The sequence below is a fragment of the Petromyzon marinus genome, chromosome 2, assembly GCF_048934315.1.
Source record: "Petromyzon marinus isolate PM22_M1 ecotype Great Lakes invasive population chromosome 2, UKy_Petmar_22M1.pri1.0, whole genome shotgun sequence".
Taxonomy (NCBI): domain Eukaryota; kingdom Metazoa; phylum Chordata; class Hyperoartia; order Petromyzontiformes; family Petromyzontidae; genus Petromyzon; species Petromyzon marinus.
In genome coordinates, this window is record NC_133668.1 from 11,380,552 (window position 1) to 11,406,431 (window position 25,880).

Genomic DNA, 25,880 nt, shown 5'->3' on the forward strand with positions numbered 1-25,880 from the left:
CACAATACAAAAACAACTTACCGGATCTCCCTGAATCCCGAGACTGCCTCTTTCCCCAGGCTCTCCCTGGATACCTCTTCCTCCCTGCAAAATATAACCATAAAACCCAAAAAAAGAATTTACTTTTACGACACAGCGCACTGACATCGTCGGGAGCCTGGCTGAAACAATGCTGCATGCTGCGTACCTGTCTGCCGTGAAGCCCCTTTGGCCCTGCAACTCCAGGCCGACCAGCCTCACCCTGCAGGCAGAGCAAACGCAAGGGGTATCGGAGTTCCACTGCATGCATTTAAACGTATATTATCAATCGTGTGGGCTGCACTTTCACAGTTATTTATAGGAGAGCACAACACTAATGAATAAACAAAGGCAAATCAATAAAGTGTGTATTATGAGTAATGTGGAAACTTTTTTTTACTTTAAAAAGTGCTTTCTAAAAAAAAACTCTTGGAAAATAAAATATTATTTGTGACATTTAGTTTCATTTGAACAGCAATACTGATTACAGCCCTTCATTGACTTCCAGTTAACCTCAGATACAGTAAAATCGAGAGCTCATAAATGGAATTAACATTGCAAAACTTGTGACAGTGAGGCATGGCTATACTATATATATCAAATCCATTAGCACCATCTATTTGTGGTACCCTAGTACTATAATTGCCCATCTAATGAATCCATGTAATGAATAGCAGAATTTCACGCACATGCTTTCCACTGATTCCGTCCAGAGCATGTTCACCGTCTTCTCCCTGTTTTTGGAAAAAAGAGGAAACCATTGTTTTAGCGGTGGGAATAGAAGTGCACTTTCCATTATCGTGTTCTGCTGTGCATGCAGGGCGCCTCACGCAATCAACTGAATACAATGACGCTTCAGTGTGGCCTTGCGGCATCCAATAAAGTGCTGCAGTTTAAATGAGAAGAGGCGTGCATCATTGCATGATTACCAATCTTCCAGACAATCCTCGAGAGCCCTGCAGAAAAAACAACCGGAGAGTAATTTTTAGCAAACATGACGAAAAGCAACACTCAACTTGCATTGACTTCTAAACTGTTACCCTTTTTCCACTCCAGTGCAAAGAGTAGCACTCATCCACAGGTTATTGTTTACAGCAATGGCAGGTTTTTAGCCAATTTATCTCAAATGTAGACGCATTGATAGTAGAAAGCGTCTCAATTGATTTAAATGTAAGGTTACGGTTGGGAACAACAATAGCCAATATATAAGCAAAACAGTGACACACGCATGTATTTTATAATAACGAATATTGAAACAAAATATAATAACACATTTTTTACAGTTTTTCCAACATCGTGTTCTGTTACAAAATACATTGCCATTTGACATAAGTCTTCAAATTATTGCAGTTGTTTTAAATGTGTGAAAATCATTACTATTTGATATGATTCAGCACTCACCAAAAATAATATAACTGAATAGATGTCACTCAGTCAAACAACACAAAATAATCCTAGATGATGTGGAGAAATGGCAGTATATTGTCAGTACACTGACACAGTTTGAATACAGTAGGCAGTGGATATTTCTCGGATTGTGGTTGAGGTTGCAATAATGAGTCACTGTGCTTGGTCACAGACAGTAATTGGAGGTTGTACCTTCTGACCCCTGAGGCCTGGGCAGCCCTGGAAGCCATGTGTACCGTTTAATCCTGAAGGGCCCCGTTCTCCCTGTGGGAAATTTACAATTAACCACACAACCTTCCTGTCCACTATCCACAATACATTTGCACGACACAACGGCACCGTACTCAGTTACAGCCGAGATGAAGTCTTGGATCATGGGCATCACAGCATGAACAACGTTAACATTAACTTGAAAGTGCTTTATTATCGCTTATAAATAGCTGCAGTACTGAATTAAAAACGATTTCATACAATAAACGGACATGTGTGATTGAAAATAGTTTGTGACCTGATGTAAGTGGAGAATGTTTTGTGCTTTTTTTATGGAATATTCTTACCATTCCACCTTCTTCTCCTGGATGTCCAGAAATTCCGCTGGGCCCCACATCACCCTTCACAATTGAAAAAAGTAAAGAGGTCACAATACCAACATTGTATGGAAGGTCAAGAATTAAAATAACTATTGTGTGATCCCACACTATATTTTATTCTGCGAATCATTTTTTTCAACAATGAACCATGCTGTAAAATGTAACATACCCACCATTACATCTGACAAGCCCATCAGCGTATGTTTTTACATAACCAAAGTAAAGTGGTACTGTGAACATTTTGATTAATTGTTCAGCCATCTTAATTAGACTTCTTTCAGCAGTATCTTCGCCATGCATGATGCGATGCTTTTATAACCGGCAACAAATGATGTGCAGCGCGATGAGTCAGCGTGCATTTCACCCGCATACTGGCTGGCTGCTTCACTGTACCTTTTGGCCTCGGCTGCCCTGCTGCCCTCTTCTTCCCGACTGCCCCGAGCACTTGCAGTGAACCCCACAGCACTGCCACTCTAACACATTGTCCTGTATTCATGAGCACAGAAAGAGATAGATTTGTTGCCCCTTGTTATATAAAATATTACATTTGTATTCTATTTATGCGTGATGAACAGGCACGCTTGCAACTTTCTATTGGCGCATTAGCCATGAATGCTATTTCACTGTGACATTAGTTTGTAAACATTATTTCCCACCAGGTCCTTTACGAGTTGACTGTCAAGGTCCGGCTGATTCACGGTGTTCATGTGCTGGAAGCGGAATCCACGGCCAAACTCCAATAGAAACAGGTTCTCGGGCTGTTTTGTGCCCTCCAACGCCACGGTGATCAGCGCATTCACACCTGCCGGGACACAAGCACTGAACAACACTACAGCCAGCTTCCCTAAACAGAGCGTGCAGCTTCATGATATATTGTGACAAAACGATCCAATGTAGAGAAAGTGGTGGAAAAACCTCCAAGACGAAGTTTTTCAGATGATCGCTGAATTTTTTCAATTTCCTGATCCACGCCATCCGTAAACAGTATGACCACCTGCAACAAGACATGGTCAAAATAAAGTCAACTATTTGTTGATTTATTCTAGCTAAAGCTTGTGCATATGGTGTAAGATAGTCAATTTGGGACACATTGACATTAGTGCTTGGTTTAATGAATGAACAAATGTGTGATATTGCGAACATCTACCATTTATCAAGGACATTGCGCACATGGTTCAACTAACGTACCTTGGCAGCTTTTGGATAGGCCTCTTTCTGAAACTTATTGAGAAACATGATGAGCGACTGTTCTGTGAACTGGAAGGGACCCGCAGTGCGCATGGGCCCCAGTGAGTCAACAAGGGTCTTGCTGTAAGCCTGTAGCGGCAACTGGAAGGCTGGCTGCCGTGCACCCGGCGCCAGAAAACCCAGGCGCACGACAGGGTTTGCTCTGCCCGTGCAGCTCAGCACGTCTGTGAACGCGATTCGGGCGAGGATGGTCCTGAGCTGGTTCTCCAGAAGGCGTTGGCTGATGAACACGTCCCCACCACGCAACTGTGTCACGTCAAATCCAATCAGCACGTCCAGGTTGCAGTCTGGAAGGGCAAGAAGATGCACTTGATTTGGAAATCCCCCCCAATCATCTTTTCGTCCTGTCTTTTCCAAAATTCACCTTCTTTTGAAACTCAAGAAATATGGATTTTTTTGTAAGGCTGGGATTATAACCGTAATAAATATTAATGCTACCCTGTGATGACAATGATGATGATGATGCAAAACACCATATCTTAAACTCATTATGCTAAATAAATATAATCATGTTTACACTGTGTTACCTCCAGTTGTGGGCGGCAGTGGCGGCGGCGTGGTGAGAGGTGCGTCTGTAGGTGCCTCCTCCTCCGGACAAATGTCCTTGGTGATTTCCTCCTCAATTTTTGGCAGTTCGTGGAAGTCACTAACAAGGCGAATAAAGTCGCTCGGTTTGGCAATCTGGCTCAGACCCGTGCGCTGCAAAGTAGTCTCAGCCTGAACGCCAATGGCCATCACCGACACATTCAAGGCATGCAGCTTCTTTGCTCCCAGTGTGATGTCATCAAAAGATTCCCCGTCAGTTATCACCAGCATGTACTGCCGCACGCCCTGGTCAATTCGGCTGCCCACTTGCCTACGGAAGAAGTTGTCGGCTGCAGTGCTGAGGGCCAGGCCAATGTTTGTTGTGTCTCCATTGTCTTTCCTAGAAAAGGCCGTTATAGCATTAAGCAACGCATCCTTATCCAAGTGTTGTGTCAATGAGAACTCCATGTCCGAGATGACATTGTACTGAGCCAGTCCGAAGTGGACGTAGTCCCGTCCAACATCAAACCTCTTCACAAGGGAGTACATGAAGGCCTTGGCCATTTCCAACTCGGTTGGACCCACGCTATAGGATGTGTCCACAAGGAAAACAATGTCTGCTCGCTGCATCCTGCAATCTGACACAACATGAATATAAAACATAACTTGTGAGAATCAGGGGGAAGTTGATGATGAAAAATAACTGTGGAGAAATACAGGTATAGAGTGAAAGATCATAGAACAAGTGCACGGAGGGTGCATTTTGTATCACATGCGGACTGTTTTGTACTTTTTAAAGGGCAGTGCCGTGCACGTATGCTTGCTAGATGTCGAGAATGCTCGTTTACTTGTGAACAGCGGCCTGCCCCGGAGGAAAAAGGACATGCTGGAATCAGCTCTGTAGACTTGCGGCACTTGGCTCTCAATCTCGGCACACACCACCTCGGACAAACGGCGGACCATGGAGGGGAAGGACAGGGGCCCATCGAGGCGGAATGTGTGGTGCTGTTTGGGGTCGCTGGCAATGACTCTGAGGTCATCATCCACAGCGTTGTGCATGCCGATGGCGTAGACCATGGCCTTGGTGTTACGCAAGGCCGTCACTGCCCGGCGCACGTCATCGTCTGGCTTCCCGGCCAGCAGAATCACCACCACCTGGGGCCAAGACACACCGCTCGTCACTGCAACCACAGCAGCAGTCACTCATCGGGTTTGTAAATATAATACGAAATACAGTCATCAAACATAGGTTTCATCTCTGTGTTTTATCTCATTTATCTAATTTCCATTGGAGGCTGAAATCCTGAAAGCCTCCAGTGGCTGAAAGCCTCCACAGGAAGTGGAAAGCAACAGCATCTGCACGAGACCATTTCTGTTGACTTAAAACCAAGTGGTGCTCGTTCTGGGGTTGCTGATTTTTGTAAGGCATTGGCATTTGTTAGTTTCACCTTGTCATGTACTGAAATTGAAAGTCTCTGAGTAGTACATCTGTCTCATCTAACTTTCTTGTATTTGTGTGAGTTTGTCTATCTGATGCACCATTCAAAGATCACCAAAAATGCGACCAGAAAAAAAGTACGATGCACAGTTATGCATCATCACTGTGTGAACGATCAAATGCGCAAAAAAATCCACCACCAAAGAAACCAGCAAAGCAAATGCAAGACACGCAAACGTAAGATCTGTTTCACTCAAAGCGTAACGAGAGCTGGACGACGGCGCTTGGAGTACGATCTCTTGAAACGTATGTGTGTTGAACTTCGTTCACACCGTATGTAGCCAACTGTGCTAACCGGAGGTGCGGCTCCGTAGTCTTGCGGCACTTTGCTCTCAATCTCGGCGCACACTACCATGGAGGGGAAGGACAGGAGCCCATCGAGGCGGAATGTGTGGTGGCACGTGACAGCACCCCCTGCTGCGCTCTCACCTGGGGGATGGTGGGGCTGCGCCCGCCGGCGTTGGCCAGCAGCAGGGTGTTGCGCAAGAGGTCAATTGCGGCGCCCAGGCGGGGGGCCCCGCCACGGAGCTGCAGGGCGCGCACCGCGTCCAGTGCATCCGACTTGGTGGCGTGCGTGTCGAGGCGGAACTCGACGGCCGGCTCACCGCCTAGCTGCACGAGCGCCACGCGCACGTCATCCGCTGACACGGGGAAGCCCGCCACCATTGTGAAGAGGAAGCGGCGGGCACGCTCAAAGTTCAGCTCGTCCATGTTGCTCGAGCCGTCGATGATGTAGAGAACGTCCGCCTTGGGCACGTGCTGGCAGCCTGGCGGGGCGAGAAGGCAAGGGGTGGGGGGAATCGCGAGAGAGGAGCTCCGACGCGCGTGTGTGTGTGTGTGTGCACTCCCGTGTACAAGAAGAAACATTGTTAACAAGAACATTCAAATCTCACGAGCTCAAGTTTGTGTTCAAGGTTTATCTCCGGAGCAGAGAGGTATGGGACATCTAAAAGTGTGACACGATAGGTTACTCATTTGAATTTCCATGCACGCTGAAAACTGTAATCAATCTCGCACCACACCTAGTGCGAATCCCATAAGCTGCAGCGCCAGGTCTTTGTCCACGAGGTTGTTGATGCGCTTGAGGACCTTGGGTAAGCGCGAGGTAAACTCGCTGAAGCGGTCCATGCTGACGGTCAGCCGAGCGTCTCCGCCCGTGAGCTGGACGAGCTCTTCGGGCTTGGAGCGTTCGGCCCCCACAGCGTACACCTTCACTCCCGACTTCCGCAGAACGGAAGCGCGCTGCTGGATTTCATCGGTTGAAGCACTGCCCGAGATGATGACGGCGATCTGTGGGTAGCCGAGCTTGGCACGGCTCCCAGCTCGCTCCACAAACTGGTTCTCCATCAGGAAACGGATGCCCTGTCCCAGATTTGGGGCTCCGCCTGCCCGGACAGAGTGTGGTGTGAGTAGGGGTAAGGGAGGCAGTGGTGGCAACACGAATGCAGGATTGAAGGATTATCTCCATTTTTATTTTCATACATAAAATCTAGCCTTTTGCTTCAAATTAGAATTACAATTTCCTTTTTAAAATTTACAGTGAATATTTCTAATAAGTGTGCAGCAGGAAATGGCATTTATTGGAAAATTGACCTATTTAAATAATTTCCACAAGTCTGAAGGCCTTGCCAAAATGTGGCTCTCAGATCAAAAGTACTGCAGCAGAGCTTGGATTAAGGCCAGCAACTTCCCAGATGTGATTCACTGGCTTCTTCTTGAGAAAGTATTGTCTGTTATCCAACTACATAATTCATAACCTTAAGTAAATGAATAAAATAATTCAGAAGAAATGAGAGTATTACATGCTGAAACTTTAGAATGCAGATGTAACAAATGCAATGCTTCCGAGTTGATAAAATATGAAAAAAAAATTTGATTATGCGTTAGAGAGATAATGTTAAAAGGGTGATTGTTAAACACAAATGACCAATGGATTCATTAACACAAATGAAATCCCAATCAGACCACTATTTTCTTTTTGGAAGGGAGACTTTGTGGAAAATATAACAAACATCACAAGGCCAATAGGGCTTAACCTAAGGGGCACTGCTAACAAAAGCCAATAGAGAACAATCAATCTGCCTTTGTAGACACCATGGGGGACTTTCTAGAGAAAAAGGATGCACTGCAGATGTGAATAGGAGGAGATGAGCACATCCGTGCTGTCATAGCTCATGCTTGGCCTCGCTGTGAGCAGACTTCTTCTCCTTTCCTATGGCTGATGTAGACGCAGAGCAACAACTACAATTCCACATGCAGGTGGTCAAGCTAGACAAGCGCGTCAGGAGCAGCGGAGGGTATCACTGTGATGTCTCCTTCGTATTTGTGGATCAGGCATCGCATTGTTATATATGTTGTACAGTCTGTTCTGGATGACTACAGTCATCCAGAACAGGTATCCACATCTGCCATGGTTTGTACAGTGGATGCGGTTTATGGTGTACCATAAGCTTGTATGTATGTATGTTTCATTTATTTCTCACTGTAAGAAGCCAACCATGCGAATTAGAGGTGCGGGGGAAGGACTACAAACTGAATACAAAAAGCAGAAAAATCTTCGTGGAAGATCAAACCCGGGGATTTTCTGTGAACAGTCACTGCAATGCCGCCGCTCGCTTTCTCGCTCAAAGTGGAATGTACGCATGCTTGCACGTTGAACTTCTCTCGCACCGTACGTAGCCAACCATGCTCATCAAAGGTGCCGATCAATGGACGCCAGCTGCACCACAGGGGAACTCGCCTTTGGCGTTGGTACTGCGAATGCCGGCGAGCACAGCCTCCTTGTTGTCGTGCGTTCGCAGCACGAACTCGGAGCGTGGCGCCCCCCCGTACTGAGCCACGCCGATGCGCACGCGGTCCTGGCTCACGTCCAGCTTGTCCACGATGTTGGTGGCCACATTGCGCACCTCGTCGAAGACGGCGCGAATGCCCGTCGAGCCGTCCAGCAAGAACACTACGTCGGCGAACTTCGTCTTGAGCGAGTCTGCGCAGAGCCGGGAGAATGGGGCACTTTTCGCTCGAGTCGCGAATGCGCTGCGGCAATCACATATCGAGTCATTACTTCAAGAAGGACAGCAAGAAACTGAAAAAAAGATCTCAAGATCCCCCTGAAAGAGTCCTTAGTGAGAGACTCTTGGATGAATAAAGAGCACTATGAATATTATTTGGAGTGCATGGGTGGTGCTGTGGCTAGCACAATGCATGATGAACTTAGCTGCCCAAGTTTTATTGAACTGATCCTATGGCCTAACAACAACCTTCATAATAAACCTAGTGTGGGGAGGCCTTAATTCAGCAATAATTTACAAAGGGCTGCACACATGTTATTATCATTGTTATTATATATGTGTATAAAAAGAGAATAGGCATGTATGTGTGTTGAACTTCTTTCGCACCGTACGTAGCCAACCTTGATAATCAGAGTTGTGAGGGAAGGGCAGCAAACTAAACACAGTGGCCTCATTATAATAATGTGGAATTTCCACCACTGGCTCAGGCCATCACTGGAGATAAGAACATTTCAACTTGTGTTTGAGCAGGAAGACACGTCCTTGACTCTCTTCCATGAGCATAAATGCATATGCTATAGTTGGAAAGTCCTGTGAAAGTTTTCCAACAATCTTGCCGTGTACAATGAAGGCATTCAATTATTCACATGAGCAACATGTGTTTCTAACTAAGACACTCTATCATTCATTGAACACAATACTTGTTGGCAATTAAGGGGCCATCCATTTAGTACGTACGCATGGAGGGGGGTAGGGGGGTTAACGCAAATGCGTACGCTTGCGTATGGGGGGTCTACTGACAATGTGCGCACGCATAGGAAACGGAGGGGAGGTGAAGTCTCGATAATAATTTGTCGACACTGGCCTTCAAATGAGTTAGATAGTCCGACGGTGGACTATCTGTTTGCTTAAACACGTTAATATCATTAATCCTTGATCGTTTCTGCGTGGATTAAATATCGGCCGTGCTATAGGATTTGGGGGGGTGGGTCAAGCGTACGTACACAGGTGGGGGGGAGGGGGTAAAAAGTATGCGCGCGTACAGGGAGGGGGGAGGGGTAAAGTTTTGACAGATTTTTGCGTACGTACTAGATGGATGGCCCCTAACTGGGTCTGGAGGTACCTACAGTGGCTGGAAGGATGGGGATGCAGCACAGAGCTCACACTGGGGCCATATGGAACAATACATTCTTCGCATCTTGTCCCAGGAGCTTGGACACATTTCTTTCCACTTCCACAAACAATTACGCAAACATTTGGCGACTCCCAAGACCATCTCCATAGATCAGAGTTTGAGCAGAAACGTGTGTTTGTCAGGAAAAAGTTCACCCTTGACAGCCGAGTTTCAATTTCCCTGTGGGTCCACCACTAAATATTCACTTGAGTGGCACCAACAGGGAGCCTCGAAGGTACTAACGGGTAACATATTCATCAGGAGTTAATTTCGTGCCTTGCATTTATTTAATTTGCATATTTCTTTTTAAATATTTGTGCAAGCAACGTGCACTTTTGGGAGTGATTACCACAAATTATTTTCTGTTCAGTTTGTGAAAAAAATTATACTCTTGCAAACTCAAACAAGGCCAGTTCTGAGCCAGCGGCAGAAATTCAACATTTGTGTGGTGGGGGCAGGCTGGGTGCTTTTCCAAGGGAGAAGCAGCCAATCCTGCTAGCAGCATCTCTCCTGGAAGTTATCTCGTAGCAGACAGAGAAAAAAGGTCTCACCAATGTCAATTACGGAGTCTTCCGGATTGAAGGCATTAGTTTGGATCTCGTCAGCGGTGAAGCACACGGTTTGAATGATGTCAACGACGATGCCCCTCAGCAGAGAGAAGTCGACGACATTGTAGGTGAATTTTGAGGATGGCTGGCTGGCGATCTGCTGCAGCTCGTGGAAGTCGGCATTTTTTATGCCAATGGCATACACCGCGATGCCGAGCTTACGCAGCTTCTCCGCCGCATCCTAGTCGAGGAAGCCCCACACGTGTGTCACAGAATTGAACACTGTCATGCAGAGCATATAATTGTTTTTCTTTCAAGTCTTTTATTTTATTTCAATCACATGCAAATTACTTCAAATAGATTATTCCCCCTTTAAGACCAAGTAATTTCAAATCAATTATAAATTAACATAACTATGATTTAGACGTGCATTTCACTAAATAATGCGGCTTAAAAGCCGTGCATGCCGTGTGCAGTTATAACATTGCACAAGCTCTTCACCTCGACGTCATCCTGAGACTTGCCATCCGTTATCACCACTGCAATCTGAGGAACATTCTGAGCTTTCCTGCTCCCAGCCGCAGCTGTGAAGTGGTTATCAGAGATGAACTCCAGGGCCCTGCCCGTCATGGTATTGCCACCCTTATAGGGGAGGGTTTTAATGTAGTCCAGGATATCTTTCTGGCTGGAGAACGTCTTCAGGAAGAACTCTGTCCGAGGGTCGCCACTGAACTGGGCCATGCCGATGCGCACCTGGTCTTTTCCAACAGTGAGCCCATCAACAATCGAGTAGAGGAATTCACGCATTTGCTGAAAGTTAGCGAGGCCAATGCTCCAAGAGCCGTCAACAAGAAGCACGATGTCTGCCTTGTCCACCTTTGTGCATTCTGCAGAAGGAAAGATTAAACCGCAAATACATAATTTGTATGTAGGTTTTCAATGGTTGTGCTGCATCACTCTCTGAGCAACACGTGGTACAACCTGGTAATACATAAGAGAGGAATGAATGTATTAACATCGCATACAAATATGGCATTGAAAGTTCAGTATGGCACTAGTGTATTCTTGTACGCAAAATATTATAGTTTGTATTGAAAGTGCTTCGCATAAATGAGTGGCTTGCAGAGGGTCGTCATATAATAATAACTCACGCTCTTCAGATTCCTGCTTCATCAGCGAGGAAAGGCCTTCGGCGAGCTGCCCAGAGAGGCCGGACAGCGCGCGAAAGTCTCTCTGGTAGAAGACGTAATCCTTCTCTGGGTCGCTGCCGGCCGTGACGAGCTCGCCCAACTTAGCAGCACCAGCGCCAATGGCAAACACGGTAGTGCCATCATTCTTGAGAGCCTGGGCACTTGCCAGCACATCATCACCTGAGCCGCTCCCCGCCACCAGCACGGCAATCTGTGGGAAGCCTTCCTTCACACGACTGCCTGCCGCCTCCACAAAGTGGTTGTCTTTGAGGTGTTGCAGCGCGGCACCCATGTTGCCAGACCGTCCGCCTGCTCAGAGATAAACCAGCGCGGTTAAAACTCTGCACAATACAATAAAAAACATCTTCACCATTCGTTATCTTTATCTGGCCCAGTAACACTATGGCAGAGTGGCACCTGCGACACGAATGGGGAATTTTGGCCATTGGTTACAGTTGCTAATGGGGATCAGGTTTGCCCCATGCTTGTTTGAACAGGAAGACATTTTTAATCTTGACTTAAAGCTTTCGTGACTGTAGGAATTAATACTCTTTGGGTCTTTCGGTAAAGTCACATAGATAGAAAAATAAAAATAAATCACGATGTATCGATCGCAACACAAGCAATCGTCTTCAGGTTAAAAAATACAGCGAGAGAGCTGCTGAAGCAGGATGTTTTATAGGCCTGAGATGGGTGCAGCCCAAGGGTAAGTGGGCGGGGTTAGAGATGGTATTTGCATGTAAATGTAAGATCGGAGGGCGCCCTGAGGCTGTAGGGTCAGCTATTGTAATGAGAGAGATTAGCATTTTGATCTAAAGCTTTCGTGACGGCAGGGATTCATATTCTTGGTTCTTTCGGTAAAGTCACGTAGAAGGGAAACCATAAAATAATAAAAATATAAAACAATAACATTCTCACGATGTTTCGACTGCAACACAAGCAATCATCATCAGGTGTGATGATGATTGCTTGTGAAAACCACAGCATGTCAATGTATTGTGAGAACGGAGGGCGCCCTGAGGCTGTGAAGGTAGCCATTGTATTGTGAAAAAACGAGAGCCACCGCCACATCGAGGGAAAGGAGCATCGGTGACTGTGCTAATAAGACATACAGCCTGTCAATGCAAAGACCTCCAACCTGGCAATACAACTCTGAGAGACGGAAATAACTGCTAACATCGGCAGGTGGAATGGAAACAACAGAGCCAATTATGACTTAAACTGGTTAATAACGTCCTTCCAATGATTTCTCAGTTTGTACCCATCTTCTCGGTTGAAATTGTGTCTTTGTTTATATATATGGATAGCTTCATGAACGAATCTTTGTTGATAGCCAGTAGGTTTGCAGAGTACCTTCGTCTTGGAAAAATAGATTTTGTGTGTGCCCATAGCGTTAAAACAATGATCAGCCATGGCCGAGGTATTGGCCCTACCGTGTTTCAGATCTGCCTTGTGTTCACGAACACGGTCTGAGACATGTCGTTTAGCTTCCCCAATGTAACTACTGCCGCAGACACAACTTAGTTTGTAGACACCGGGGTATTGCATGTCAGGGATCACATCCTTCACAGATAGGATCAGATCACGAATTTTATGTACTGTGTTGAATCGAACCTGGATCTTGTGTTTGCTCATGATTTTGGAAATCTTTTTGGTGACCCCTGTTATGTATGGCAAGGTGATGGTTTTGATTGGGTCCTCAGATGATTCTCCCCCAACGGTTGGGGTGACAGCTTTACGGATTGTACAGTCCAAATATCCATTCATCTTGAGGGCTTGGTGTATGTGCTCCAGTTCACTGGCTAGGTGGTGATGGTCGGAAATGCAACGAGCCCTATGGTGTAGAGTTTTGATGAGGGAATTTTTCTGAACTGGATGGTGGTGGGAGTCAGGTTTTAGATAGTCATCCATGTGGGTGGCTTTTCTGTAGACAGTGTCCCAATGAGCCATCTGGTCCCTTTTTGATTAAAACATCCAAGAATGGTAACTTGCCATTCTTCTCCACCTCCATGGTGAATTTGATGGCTGGGTGTATGGAATTGATGTAATTGAAGAATTGGTTCAATGCTGGCAGGCCATGTGGCCAGATGACGAACGTGTCATCTACGTATCTCTTCCAAAAGGAAGGACGTAAGATGGATGCCTGGATGGCATCTGCCTCAAAATTTTCCATGAAAACATTGGCTACCACTGGAGATAAGGGAGAACCCATTGGGCTACCCTTGGGCTGCACCCATCTCAGGCCTATATAACATCATGCTTCAGCAGCTCTCTCGCTGTATTTTTTCACCTGAAGACGATTGCTTGTGTTGCGATCGAAACGTCATAATTTTGTATTATTTTTCTGTCTACGTGACTTTACCGAAGGACACAAAGAGTAGGAAGACATTTTGCCTGGATACTTACTATTAGATTTCCATGTCATTGTTATGTTTAAATTTTAAGCATCTCGTGCACATACCTGTGATCCATGAAAAATCTTACAAACAGAAAGACTACATCATGGACAATATTTCTGCAAATGAAGAGATGGTCGTGAAGAGCCATTGCCTTTAAAGCGGATGCCACGGATGGCATCGGTGACGTCCTTCTTGGCGGCATGTGTGCTGAGGAAGAACTCTGCGCGGGGATCCCCGCTGTACTGAGCAAGGCCAATGCGGATGTGGTCCTTGTCCACGTCCAGCGCATCCACCACGCGGCTCACCAGCCCCAGTGAATGCCGGAAGTTTTCTTGGCCCACCGCATCCGAGCCATCCACCAGAAAGACCACATCCGCGTACCCTTCTGTGGGAGAGACACACGGCATGGGCACCTTAACACCCCAGTAAATGACAATGACACTTTGTGACGCTACGATCAGCCCTCCAATGATCTGTCTGTGCTGTTCTGCAGGTGTTTAAAAATTATTGCATTGAGCACATGCGACACATTGTATATTCCAGACACTTGGTTCATTCAACACTTGCCTCCAGCTAAGATGCCAGTGTGTATTTTGAGCCGGAGGTACTTCAGGAAGCGGTCAAATGAGCTGAAGAGTTCACTGAAGTTGGGCGCATAGAGGACATGCTGCTCCGAAGGGAGGCTGCCGAGGGCATTGAGCTGAGGAAGCCGGGCCTGTTCGGCTCCCAGCGCAAACACCTTCACTCCCTCCTGCTTCAGGGCAACTGCATGCTGCTCCACCTGTCCAGGGGGTGTAGACAGAGCAAACAACCTTGAGCAAGATTGTCCCAGGGTGCAGCTTTGGTGACACAAGGTGTCATCTACTCGTCCTTGATAGGTGATGCATCTGCGACAGTAATGATTATTATTTTTTTGCGAGCCAGAGTCAGACAATGCTTAATATTTAATAATAATACATTTTATTTGTGAGCGCTTTTCTGAATACTCAAAGACACTTTACATAAAATCATAAAAGCAGCAAAAACAACATCAAATGGTAAAAACACTAAAAACACATCAAACTTAGCTATAGAAATGCACAAATGTCACTATGCTGTGAGGCCTAATGATGCAAAGAGCTTAAGTGCAATGTTTAAAAAATACTAACTGCAAGCATCTCCATGCAATCATTTCTATTTCTAAAAGGTCGAAGATCAACGAAACAATTTTATAGTCTTTAAACCTGACCTTCATTCTAGCATAGCAGAATGACAAATCAGCCAGGACACATGAGAATCAAGCATGATTCAGGATGATGGTCATGCAGCCACCGGCCTGATAGAGCAGCACTGCCTACGTGTATCCTTCCAGGTCCTGGTAGTGCAGTGTATGTCTGTATGTATGTATAGGGAGGGACCTGAGTGTAATACAATGGTTCATGCGCTTAAATAAAGCGCCTGTTCCATTTGTAATAAAAAGTATTCGAATCAATCCTTTAACCTTCCCTGCAACCATCGAGAAGCTGCCACAATAACGAGTCCCAGTGAGCACACATTTCACGTTATGAGTCCAATTCTGTTTTATATTGAACGCGACAGACACTGGCACATTTTCAGACCTTTCTACACGTATGTGTGTCAACAGTAATAACAAACGACAACAGCAACAATGGTACACACCACATCCTGTGAGTCGCTGCCCGTCAGGATGACAGCGATCTGCGTGTAGCCCTCGTCCTTGCGGCTGCCAGCCTGTGCCGTGAAGTGATTCTGCAGAAGCGAGCGCACGGCCTCGCCCGTGTTGGCACCTCGGCCACCAGTGAAGCGCGCCAGCTGGATGGCTGCCTGCACGTCGGGTTTGGTGCCGTGTGTGTTCAGGAAAAACTCGTTGCGGGGGTTATCGCTGTACTGCGCCAGGCCCACGCGGACCTTGCTGGCGTCGACGTCCAGGTATTCCACGATCTGCCCCACGAACGTCTTCATCCCCTCGAAGTTCTTGCGCCCGACTGCGTCCGAGCTGTCCAGCAGGAACACGACGTCTGCGTAGGGCTTCTCTACTTCTGTGTTCCACCAAACGCACAAGCGGGTTCAGCGAATTCTCAAGATGCCATGGAGAAGCTGTCTCTAAACGATTGCAAAAAGCATATCATATATCACGAACATTTGCGTATCTGGGACGTGTCACAAGAAGAGAGCACCACAATCAGAAGAAAGGTCACGAACGTGTCAGCACCAGGGCAGAGACTGAAAGGCAGGCCTTGAGAGAGGTAGTTAGAAGTGTTGATCCAGGATGGGAGATGGCCCAGCATGGTAAAGAGTGGAGAAAAAGTATCAGAAAGGCAGACCCACATGGGTGGAAAGATACCAGGAAGAATGAAAAAAATACCTGTATTCAGCTTTACTTATTCATGCAAATAGGAAACTAAACAAAATACCAACCCTCTTCCTCCTCATCTCTCCGCAATAAGGTGTTGAAGCCTCCCATGAGCTGTGTGTAGAGGCCGCTAAGGTCCCCGAAGTTGTTCACGTAGAACGCGTGATTGTCCGGGGGGCTGCTGGCCACCCTGTTGAGCTCAGCGAGGCGGGCCCGGTTGGCCCCAATGGCGAACACTGTTCCCCCAGCCCCCTTGATCGCCTCGGCCCCCATAGAGGCATTGTCCTGCGAGGCACTACCCGTGAGCAGCACAGCAATCTGCGGGAAGCCCTGGCGGACGCGGCTGCCGGCCTGCTCTACAAAGTGGTTCTCCTGCAGGAAGCGCATCCCTGAGCCCGTGTTCGCACGAGGCCCTCCGCGGAAAACAGCGCTACGCACGCCGGCCGCAACTTCTTCCTTGGTGCCATGCGCGTTCAGGAAAAAGGTTGTGGACGGCTGTCTTCCATACTGGGCCATGCCGATGCGCACCTTGTCTTTCCCGACATTCAAGCCCTCAATAAGCATGATGACCAGCTTGCGCAGTTCCTCGAAATTAGCGCTACCAACGTTGTCAGTGTCATCCAAAAGGAACACGATGTCGGCGTATCTCTCTGCGGGGGCGAAGAAATGAAATAAAAGAAGCAACATTTTCACCTCCGTCACCGTTAACAAACAATCAAACAACGTTTGATGTGAGTGGCTTACAAAGCACAAGAAGCAGTTGCTGACAATGCAATCATTGATACATGAAGCCTGTCAGCAGAAGTGTAGCATACCTCCTTCGATGACTTCAATATTGATCTGAATTAAACCTAGTAAGCTCTGCAGGATTCGTGCAAGAGATGAGAGAAATCCACGGAAGTTCCGCTGGTAGAAGACGAAGTTGGCGGAAGGGTCACTTCCAATCAGGTTCAGCTCATTAAGGTTGGCTTTGTTGGCTCCCAGTGCAAATACAGTCACTCCTGAGTCTTTGAGCGCCTTTGCACGGCGCTCCACCTGCATGTTACCCACGAGCACACACACCCTATCAGCCCCCACACCACAGTCATCCCGATTGAAAACAGGGAAGGTTAGGGTGAGGCCCTTGAAATTACTTTGTCCCACCATGACTGGCGGAAGGGTCTCCACTGAACGAAGCTCTATAGAAGCACTGTAGAGGTTATCTCGGCCTACTCTTCCAGGCTGACCAGACGTCCTTGAAGATGTGGGAGTACCCAAGTCTTACCCACACCACACACAACTTGCCAAGAGACTAATTGTGGGTGTACATATTTATAATCATTTATACACATTTATAATGTTGGGTGAAGAGTGGCGTTGCGGGATTTCATTAACGTGCCTATTGTTTCAATCACCACGCTAGGAGATCGAACCACATATGCTGTTGTTGTGTAATGGTAAGCACATTTGACTATCACTATTAACAAGTTAAAGATTAACAAGTTAAGTATTTCGCTTAAGATGAGAATGTGATAAAAACATTATTTGCATATTAGTAATATTGATTATCAATGCCACTTTCAACCTCCGACTTGCCTCTCTACTCCTCCACGCACGCGTACTGACCCACCTCATCTTGAGATGCACTTCCAGTTAGAAGAACGGCAATCTGAGCAAAACCCTCCGCTTTACGACTGCCGGCTTGCTCTGTGAAAAGCCTCTCCTCTGCAAAACGTATCCCAGCTCCAGTGTTAGCAATGCCCCCCCTAAACTTGAATTGCCGGATGTTCTTGAGGACGTCCTCCTTGCTGCTGTGAGTGTTGAGCAGAAATTCTGCATGTCCGTTATCGTTGTACTGCACCACTCCAATCCGATTTTGGTCTGGAGCTACGTCTAGGATGCTGGCAATTTTATAAACAACCTTGCGCATGTCCTCAAAGCCTGCTTTTCCAACGTTGTCCGATCCATCCATGATGAAAACAATGTCAGCAAATTTGGGCTTTCCTGGAAAACAAAACCAATTTGGTTATATTATACAGCTTATTAGTTACAAAAAAGTGTATGTTTTATATGAGGAAATAAATGGTGGTCAAATAATTTCAATAGAATGAACACTCACTGATTTCTGTCACAATCTCCTCGACGGTAACACACACGGTCTGCAAGATTTGCTCCGATATGCCGGCCAGAGCGCTGAAGTCGTCCACGTTGTAGACGAACTTGCTGGCGGGGCTGCTGGCCATTTGTCCCAGCTCACTGATGTCTGCATCCTTTATGCCGATGGCATAGACAGAGGCGCCCATGTTCCTCATCTTCACTGCAGGCCCAGCTACGTCATCCTGAGACTTTCCATCCGTGATTATGATGACCACCTGGGGCACATTCTGGGCCCTCCTGCTCCCGGCTGCCTCTGTCAGATGATTCTGCATGAGGAACTCGATGCCCAGGCCTGTCTTGGTGTTTCCCCCCTTGTACGGCAGGGTCTTCAGGTAATTCAGGAGGCTTGCCTTGTCAGCGAAGGTGTTCATCAGAAATTCGGTGCGGGCATCACCGCTGTACTGGGCCATACCAACTCGGACTTTGTCTGGGGCAACGTCCAGTCCCTCTACCAGCGTGTAGAGGAATGATCTCATCTGCTGGAAGTTGATGTTTCCAATGCTCCAGGAGCCATCAATCAGGAATACGATGTCAGCCACACTTGCCTTGCTGCAAGCTGTAAAAATAGATACAATTAAGCAGCGCTTAGATTTAATTTAATGTGTACGTAAATGCATTACATAGTGCATGCTCAATAATTTTCATAAAATCATAGTTGACTAGTGCTCCAACAAATGTCGTCCAGACCACTGTTTGTGTAATTCAACCATAAACTATTTTATTTAACACAAACTAACAAAGCAGCACCACTGTCACTGTTAAAAAGCAAGTTATTACTAAAGTGAAGTCATGGAGACATTATATCACTGCCAATTTTCTCACATGCCCAATTGTCTTGAAATCCCAAGATGCTTTGAGACCCATGTGGCTTTTACACGTGTGGAGCTTAAATGTAGAAACCATGGTGGCGTGGGCCCTTCTCTCACCTCCCCCATCTTCCTCTGCTGTGGCACTTCCGAGCAACGCGGCGAGGCTTAGACTCATCCTGCTCTGAAGGCCGTCGAGCCCACCGTAGTTGCTGACGTAGAAGACGTGCTCCTCAGCCGGCTCGCTACCGACTTGCTCGAGCTCAGTGGCGTCGGCCTGGTCCACTCCCACTGCGTAGACGCGCACACCGCTGTGACGCAGCTCCTTCCCACTCTGCTCCACCTCGTCCTCTGACAAGCTGCCCGTGAGAAGTATGGCTACCTGTGGGTACCCCAGATCCTTCCGACTGCCAGCTTCTGCTGTGAATTGGCTCTCCAAGAGTTGCTGCAGGCCATTTCCTGTGTAGGGGTCGCCCCCTTTGAACTGAATTTTCTTGATGGCTTTGATGACCTGCTTTTTGGTGCTGTGGCTCTTTAGCAGGAAACCGTCCTCACTATCATCGCTGTACTGGGCGATGCCAATACGAATTTTGTCCTCTCCTACGTCTAGTGAATCGACAAATTTGAATATGAAGTTTCTGAATTCTGCAAAGTTTTTCCCACCGACCTTGTCCGACCCGTCCACGAGGAATACGATGTCTGCGTACTTTGTCTGTGTGTTGATCACTGCAATTGGGACGAAATGAGCAAGCATGGCAATGACCAAAGAGAAGGAGATAACCAGTCCATGAAACTCATACCATTTTAAACATAGCATTGTACAAAATTATCTGATTGTATCATATATACATCAAAAAATGAAGTTATATGTGTATATATAAAGTAACTTTTAATGGGAAAAAATCCATAACAGACACACTGAATGAAACTGAATAGATGCTGCCATCTGTACTCTACTTTATGTATCTTGGTAACGCGGTAGAAAACACCTCACCAAGTTGCGTGGCAATCTCCTCGACGGTAACGCACACGGTCTGCAAGATCTGCTCCGATATGCCGGCCAGAGCGCTGAAGTCGTCCACGTTGTAGACGAACTTGCTGGCAGGGCTGCTGGCCATTTGTCCCAGCTCGCTGATGTCTGCATCCTTGATGCCGATGGCGTAGACAGAGGCGCCCATGTTCCTCATCTTCTCTGCAGGCCCAGCCACGTCATCCTGAGACTTTCCATCCGTGATTATGATGACCACCTGGGGCACATTCTGGGCCTTTCTGCTCCCGGCTGCATCTGTCAGATGATTCTGCATGAGAAACTCGATGCCCAGGCCCGTCTTGGTGTTTCCTCCCTTGTATGGCAGGGTCTTGAGGTAATTCAGGAGGCTTGCCTTGTCAGCGTAGGTGTTCATCAGAAATTCGGTGCGGGCATCACCACTGTACTGGGCCATACCAACTCGGACCTTGTCTGGGGCAACGTCCAGTCCCTCCACCAGTGTGTAGAGGAATGATCTCATCTGCTGAAAGTTGATGTTTCCAATGCTCCAGGAACCATCGATCAGGAACACGATGTCAGCCACACTAGCCTTGCTGCAATCTGTAAACAGCAGCATAACAATTGTGTGTAAAATGATTGTTAAATCATTACAATTATATGCATGTACAACCACAATAAAACTACTGAAGTGCGAATTGGTAACTTAAAGTAATTTATAATGCTATTTCTTGTACAATTTGTAAATTAAGAACGTTTTGTTATTAGTTTATGGTTGAGAACGATACATGGCAAAACAACCCCCATGCAATGCTGGTTGAGATAAAACAGTCGTCGGCACTGGTTTTAAAAATGGTGATGTCATCTTTTTACCCGTTTTTTGAGCTGCAGTGGGCCAGAAGCCGACCAGTCCTGTGAGCAACACATACAGCAGTAGTCTTGGATGGACTCCCATTTTGTACTACGGGAGTGGAAAAACAATATTCACAGTTAATGCATTCCTCAGACAGCAGCAGCAATGGGAAGGTACACTGTTTCTTAAGGAATCTCATTTAATGTTAGACCATGGCTGTAGATGCATTTTTAGAAATACAGTACGTTAAAGAGCTTCATTATCGTTATGCCGGTGAGCCTTTACAAAAAAAAGGAATTTCGAATTACCAAACTATTCCAATACAGAACCCTCCTGAAAAAGTCTTAAGACTCAGTGAAGCTGTCTTAGATATATTAATGAGACCATTATTATGTGGCACAGTGGTTTCTGCACTGTGAATCCAGCGAGGTGCAAGGGATTGCAGACAAGCAGGAAGGCAGCCACAGGATATTCGGTGCTAACAATTGCCCAAACTCTGCGGTCCTCTATATAAACATGTTATTGGCTAATTAATGAGTGTTTACAAGTGGGAGGAAACCGAAGCACCCGGAGAAAACACAACACGTGCCAGGTGGAAACACTGTATCCTATACAGACGAAACAGGTGGAGTCCACATTCTTGGTGTACAGTATTGCATTCTCTTGGCAAGCCAGGGTATGGGACCTCGACGCTCATGGGAAGGGAGTTTCACAACAGTGAAATCTACCAACCCTCGCTAACGCCACAGTGCTGGATTACAGGCATGTGGCACCACCGCCCAGCTTCTCTGGCCCTCATCTCTGAGCCATTCCAACCAGTGTCACGGTCGTCAGACGGATTCTCATTGGATCTATTCAGAATTCCTCAAGGTAACTTTATAACTATAAAGTGCAACACTGAAATTACGTTCTCATTCAACTGTTGGCAGAAGGGACGCAAAGGGAGCTCGAGAGAGCACCTCGAGAGTACATTTTGGTCTACACTTCCACACTCACCCGACATATTGGAAGAGGTTATAACTAGATACCTTCTAAAAAGTGAATGCAGAATCATTTAATTCGTGTGTAGCAATATACAGATGTATAAGGGGCATAACATTTATAAGTGATTCATGATTATTTCATAGCGTTGTTCTTTTTGCCTTTTTTTTAAGAAGTGTTCCCTTTTGATTTAAAACTTTCGTTACTGCAGGGATTAATATTCTTGGTTCTTTCGGTAAAGTCACCACGTAGAAGGGAAACAATAAAATAATAAAAATATAAAACAATAAAATTCTCACGACGTTTCGACTGCAACACAAGCAATCATCATCATCATCAGGTGTGAAAACCACAGCAAGAAAATTCGAAAAAAGTGGCGTTTTTATTAACGTTAGCACCACGGAGAGCGATTTGGCAGTTATTCAAATGGACGAGTCCATCTATGTTCGGAAAAGAGGAGGGGCGAGACGAAAATAATGTTTGCGGTCTGAAAGCCACGGTAAGCGTGAACAATCAATTAAGACCCGAAATAGTTTATCAAATCCTTTCAATGATTGCTAAGCCAGAATCCATCTTCTCAGTTGAAATTGTCGCTGTGTTTGTATATGTGGATAGCCTCATGAACGAATCTCTCATGATAGCCAGATGGCTTGCAGAGAACCTCTGTCTTGGAGAAGTCAATGTCATGTGAGCCTACTGAATTATAACAGTGATCTGCCACGGCCGAGGTGTTGGTCCTACCGTGTTTTAAGTCTGCTTTGTGTTCACGGATGCGGTCCGAGACATGTCGTTTGGTTTCTCCAATGTAACTAATACCACAGAGGCAACTTAGTTTGTAGACGCCAGGGTACTGTATGTCCGGAATGATAATAAAAAAGAGACCTGATGGTTCAATGAGCCACTCTGTCTACAGGAAAGCTACCCATACGGATGCTTACCTGAAACCGGATTCCCACCACCATCCATCCCAAAAGAATTCCCTCATCAAGACTCTGCACCATAGAGCCCAATGCATATCCGACCAGGGACACATAGCCAGTGAACTCAAGCACGTACACCAAGCTCTTATGGTTACTCCGACTACACAATCTGCAAAGCTATCACTCCAACCATGAAGAAAGACCTTCTTGAGGAGCCATTCAAAACCATTACTTTACCCTACATTGCGGGGATCACAAAAAAAGATCTCCAAAATCTTGAGTAAACACAAGATCCAGGTCCGATTCAACACATTACATAAAATCCGTGATCTGGTTTCCTCTGTAAAAGATGTGATTCCGGACATACAGTACCCTGGCGTCCACAAACTAAGTTGCCTCTGTGGTAGTAGTTACATTGGAGAAACCAAACGACATGTCTCGGACCGCATCCGTGAACACAAAGCAGACCTAAAACACGGTACTTTTTTCTAATTTTCTTGCTGTGGTTTTCACACCTGATAATGATTGCTTGTGTTGCAGTCGAAACGTGGTGAGAATTTTATTGTTTTAGATTTTTATTATTTTATTGTTTCCCTTCTACGTGACTTTACCGAAATAACCAAGAATAAGTGTTCCCTTGTGGCAGATGGAATGCTGCTGGAGCAGACAGGAGTCTCTTTCTCATCTGCTCTCTAAACTTTTCCAGACAGAGGCTGTGGTTCATTCTTTCCGGAGTCATATTTTCCATTACATTTCTGGGTCAGCGGTTTTCAAATTAACGTAAACTCCATGCGACAAAAAATAAATGTGTACAGAGACTCCACATTGTCGTGAAATGCACCGCATGATAGCGCACACCTGCAATCCTGCATTTTGGAGGCAAGAGTCGGTAGTAGATCATGAACATATGTGAAATTCCCAAATGCACTGGGATACAAAGTGGCCAGGAGATGGCAGTAAAGCAAGTGGGTCCATGAATTTTTCTGCACTACTTTTTAAGTTGTCCCCTTATATATTTGGGTCTCCTCTAACTTTTAGATTTATGCTGTGTGCAACACACCCGTTACAGAATGTAAATTAGCCAAACAAGCCATTTCCGGACTTTCCTGAAGAGGTCTCGAGACTCAGTGTGGCTTTTCTAAGTGTCAATATAATACCACACGTTGAGTGTGTTGCTGCGTCGATTTCATATGCTGCTGTACACTTTACATCGATTAAAACGTGGAGCTGAACTGGCACCGACTGAAATGTGCAATGAAGGCATCCGTGCACTCCTAAGAACTGCATTTACAAAATTTCTCAAAGCGGCCGTCAGTGTCCGCTAGTGTTGACCGCCAACGTCTCTTGCTACCAGATGGATTTGAATAAAGTCCCGAAACAAAAAACACATGGCAGGCTTGCATTGGGCACATGGGCCAGGCAGCCTGCAGAGCACATAACTCGATTGGTTTATCTCTGCGTTTCTGAGTCCTCACCACTGACTTTGGAATGTCCCGCATGCCCAGGAGCCGCCTGCTTCGTTTGAATGAATGGAAAAATGCTGCTACTGCATTACTAACTTGTCACGCAATATTTTTACACTTTTGAGGATCCGAGTCATGTTGTGGTGTATGATGCTCCAACATGCAGTGCAACTATCATTTCTCATTCTAATTGATTAAAATGTAATTTTCCCTGAACTCGTGGAACAAAGGAATCTCATACAAAACAAAGCTGCGTACACCACAAAAAAACACTCATGATTTATCGTTGTACCTCAGTATCTAACACAGCACACACTTCGGGTCACGTACAATACGGTTGGCGTGCAAAGCTCACAGGGAGCTAGAGTAGAACGCCCGCTTCGATCTGCACGCATCGCGATAACGATCATGATTTCGATATAGCGCTCTATGCCCCCGGGACGTCTAAGCTTGCTCTATCTACCTCACTTCTCACTCCTAACATTTGAGAGGGCACCGCTAGTACCAGCTGTCCCTGTGAGCACAAGGTAACTCAGGACCTGGCCTGAAAACGGACATTAGTCCGGCAATAGATGGGTGGGGCGATCATTTATCTATGCAAAAATCTGAATTGAGTATTTAATGTGGAATGCAGAATTTATTGGGACTGCCCAACTATGTCGTACGCTCATTTCTGCCGACAGACACTTTGACTGCGTTTGGGATTAAGGTTAGGTTATACCACCTCAAGATGTTGGTGCGTGCCATCGGGGTGTCTGCAGAGGGTGGCGGCAAAGCCAATTAATGACTGATGCCCGAGCAGCGAACGTAGCGCGTCTCAGCAGCGCTACGTTCGCTCACACCATCGTGGTGTTGAGTGAAGGAGCACAATGGGCATGCGAGCCGGTGCAGAGAGGCGTTCCGCACGTGATGCTGAGAGCACGGGGCTACAGGCACCGTCAGCGCACACACGGCCCGAAGCAGGGGCGCTGTGGCACTCTTTGGATCCCCAGATGGCATGCATCAATCACCCCCGACTGTGTGCACAATGCTCAGGTTTATAGCCAGGCAGTTCATGAAGAGATATCTTCAATTGCTTCACAAATATCGAAAACGTTAACGGTCATTGTAAAGTCTGCCGAACCTGTACAACATGTGCAACGTCTTGGCAAACATTGATATAAAATACGAATTCACATTTAATTTACCCTTCTTCCCGCATCGAACAATAAAGTAATTGAAATGCAAAATAAAATGCGTTCGCCTTTTGTCAGCTCGTGCTCATCAAGTTTTAACGAGGCAGAATTTGTAAATTCACCATCAATCAACAACCGCCTCGCACAAACGCCGCAACAAGGGGCATTGTTTATATATTTTTTTAATTCCAAATGTTTAGTCAAACTCACGTCATTGTGCGCGCGCGACACCCGCCGGAAATATATCAATGATGCTCAACGCGCATGGCATACTGCTAAACATTAACAGCAACAATGATGAGTGGCAGCATAAACTCACTTTTGTATGTGCTTGCGCTGAGCCGACCCGGCTGCCGAAGACTGTGACTAAACGGTGGGCAAGTGCTACGTCGCCCCGCCACAGCACATGCACCGTCTCCGCACTGAACCCCCAGCCTACCTAGGCTCTCGGCACGTTTTGAAGGTGAAATGCCGAGCGGCTGAGCGACGCTCCGCCCCGCTGTCACTCAGGGCGGGCCGACCGATTGCCGAGGACGACGAGAGAGGAGGGACCGTGCCGGGAACGACGCCAGAAGATGGAGCGCAGACGCCTCCCCCACCCCC

The 25,880-nt window shown here is 46.5% G+C and overlaps 1 protein-coding gene across 8 annotated transcripts in view; it reads right to left on the reverse strand.

Moving 5' to 3' along the window:
- The window catches only part of COL6A3 (collagen type VI alpha 3 chain), a 50,288-nt gene extending 24,480 nt beyond the window's left edge, over positions 1 to 25,808 (reverse strand). For 4 of the 8 annotated variants that reach the window (XM_076069771.1, XM_076069747.1, XM_076069754.1 and 1 more), the window contains exons 1-29: positions 25,597 to 25,808; positions 20,759 to 20,846; positions 19,895 to 20,488; positions 19,021 to 19,626; positions 18,057 to 18,650; positions 17,568 to 17,941; positions 16,774 to 16,993; positions 16,024 to 16,608; positions 15,265 to 15,644; positions 14,173 to 14,386; positions 13,757 to 13,990; positions 11,168 to 11,515; positions 10,518 to 10,903; positions 10,020 to 10,257; positions 8,027 to 8,269; positions 6,309 to 6,671; positions 5,716 to 6,053; positions 4,637 to 4,943; positions 3,791 to 4,426; positions 3,204 to 3,550; positions 2,931 to 3,009; positions 2,672 to 2,817; positions 2,409 to 2,501; positions 1,983 to 2,036; positions 1,618 to 1,689; positions 948 to 974; positions 708 to 752; positions 188 to 241; positions 22 to 84 (exon numbers count right to left, since the gene is read on the reverse strand). In XM_076069771.1, the coding sequence (XP_075925886.1) occupies positions 22 to 84; positions 188 to 241; positions 708 to 752; positions 948 to 974; positions 1,618 to 1,689; positions 1,983 to 2,036; positions 2,409 to 2,501; positions 2,672 to 2,817; positions 2,931 to 3,009; positions 3,204 to 3,550; positions 3,791 to 4,426; positions 4,637 to 4,943; positions 5,716 to 6,053; positions 6,309 to 6,671; positions 8,027 to 8,269; positions 10,020 to 10,257; positions 10,518 to 10,903; positions 11,168 to 11,515; positions 13,757 to 13,990; positions 14,173 to 14,386; positions 15,265 to 15,644; positions 16,024 to 16,608; positions 16,774 to 16,993; positions 17,568 to 17,941; positions 18,057 to 18,650; positions 19,021 to 19,626; positions 19,895 to 20,488; positions 20,759 to 20,840 (7,722 nt within the window). In that variant the 5' untranslated portion in view covers positions 20,841 to 20,846; positions 25,597 to 25,808. The remainder of the gene's footprint in view (positions 1 to 21; positions 85 to 187; positions 242 to 707; positions 753 to 947; positions 975 to 1,617; positions 1,690 to 1,982; positions 2,037 to 2,408; positions 2,502 to 2,671; positions 2,818 to 2,930; positions 3,010 to 3,203; positions 3,551 to 3,790; positions 4,427 to 4,636; positions 4,944 to 5,715; positions 6,054 to 6,308; positions 6,672 to 8,026; positions 8,270 to 10,019; positions 10,258 to 10,517; positions 10,904 to 11,167; positions 11,516 to 13,756; positions 13,991 to 14,172; positions 14,387 to 15,264; positions 15,645 to 16,023; positions 16,609 to 16,773; positions 16,994 to 17,567; positions 17,942 to 18,056; positions 18,651 to 19,020; positions 19,627 to 19,894; positions 20,489 to 20,758; positions 20,847 to 25,596) is intronic. The other 4 variants (XM_076069782.1, XM_076069788.1, XM_076069790.1 and 1 more) reach the window with 3 other exon arrangements.
- Positions 25,809 to 25,880: the final 72 nt, after the last annotated feature.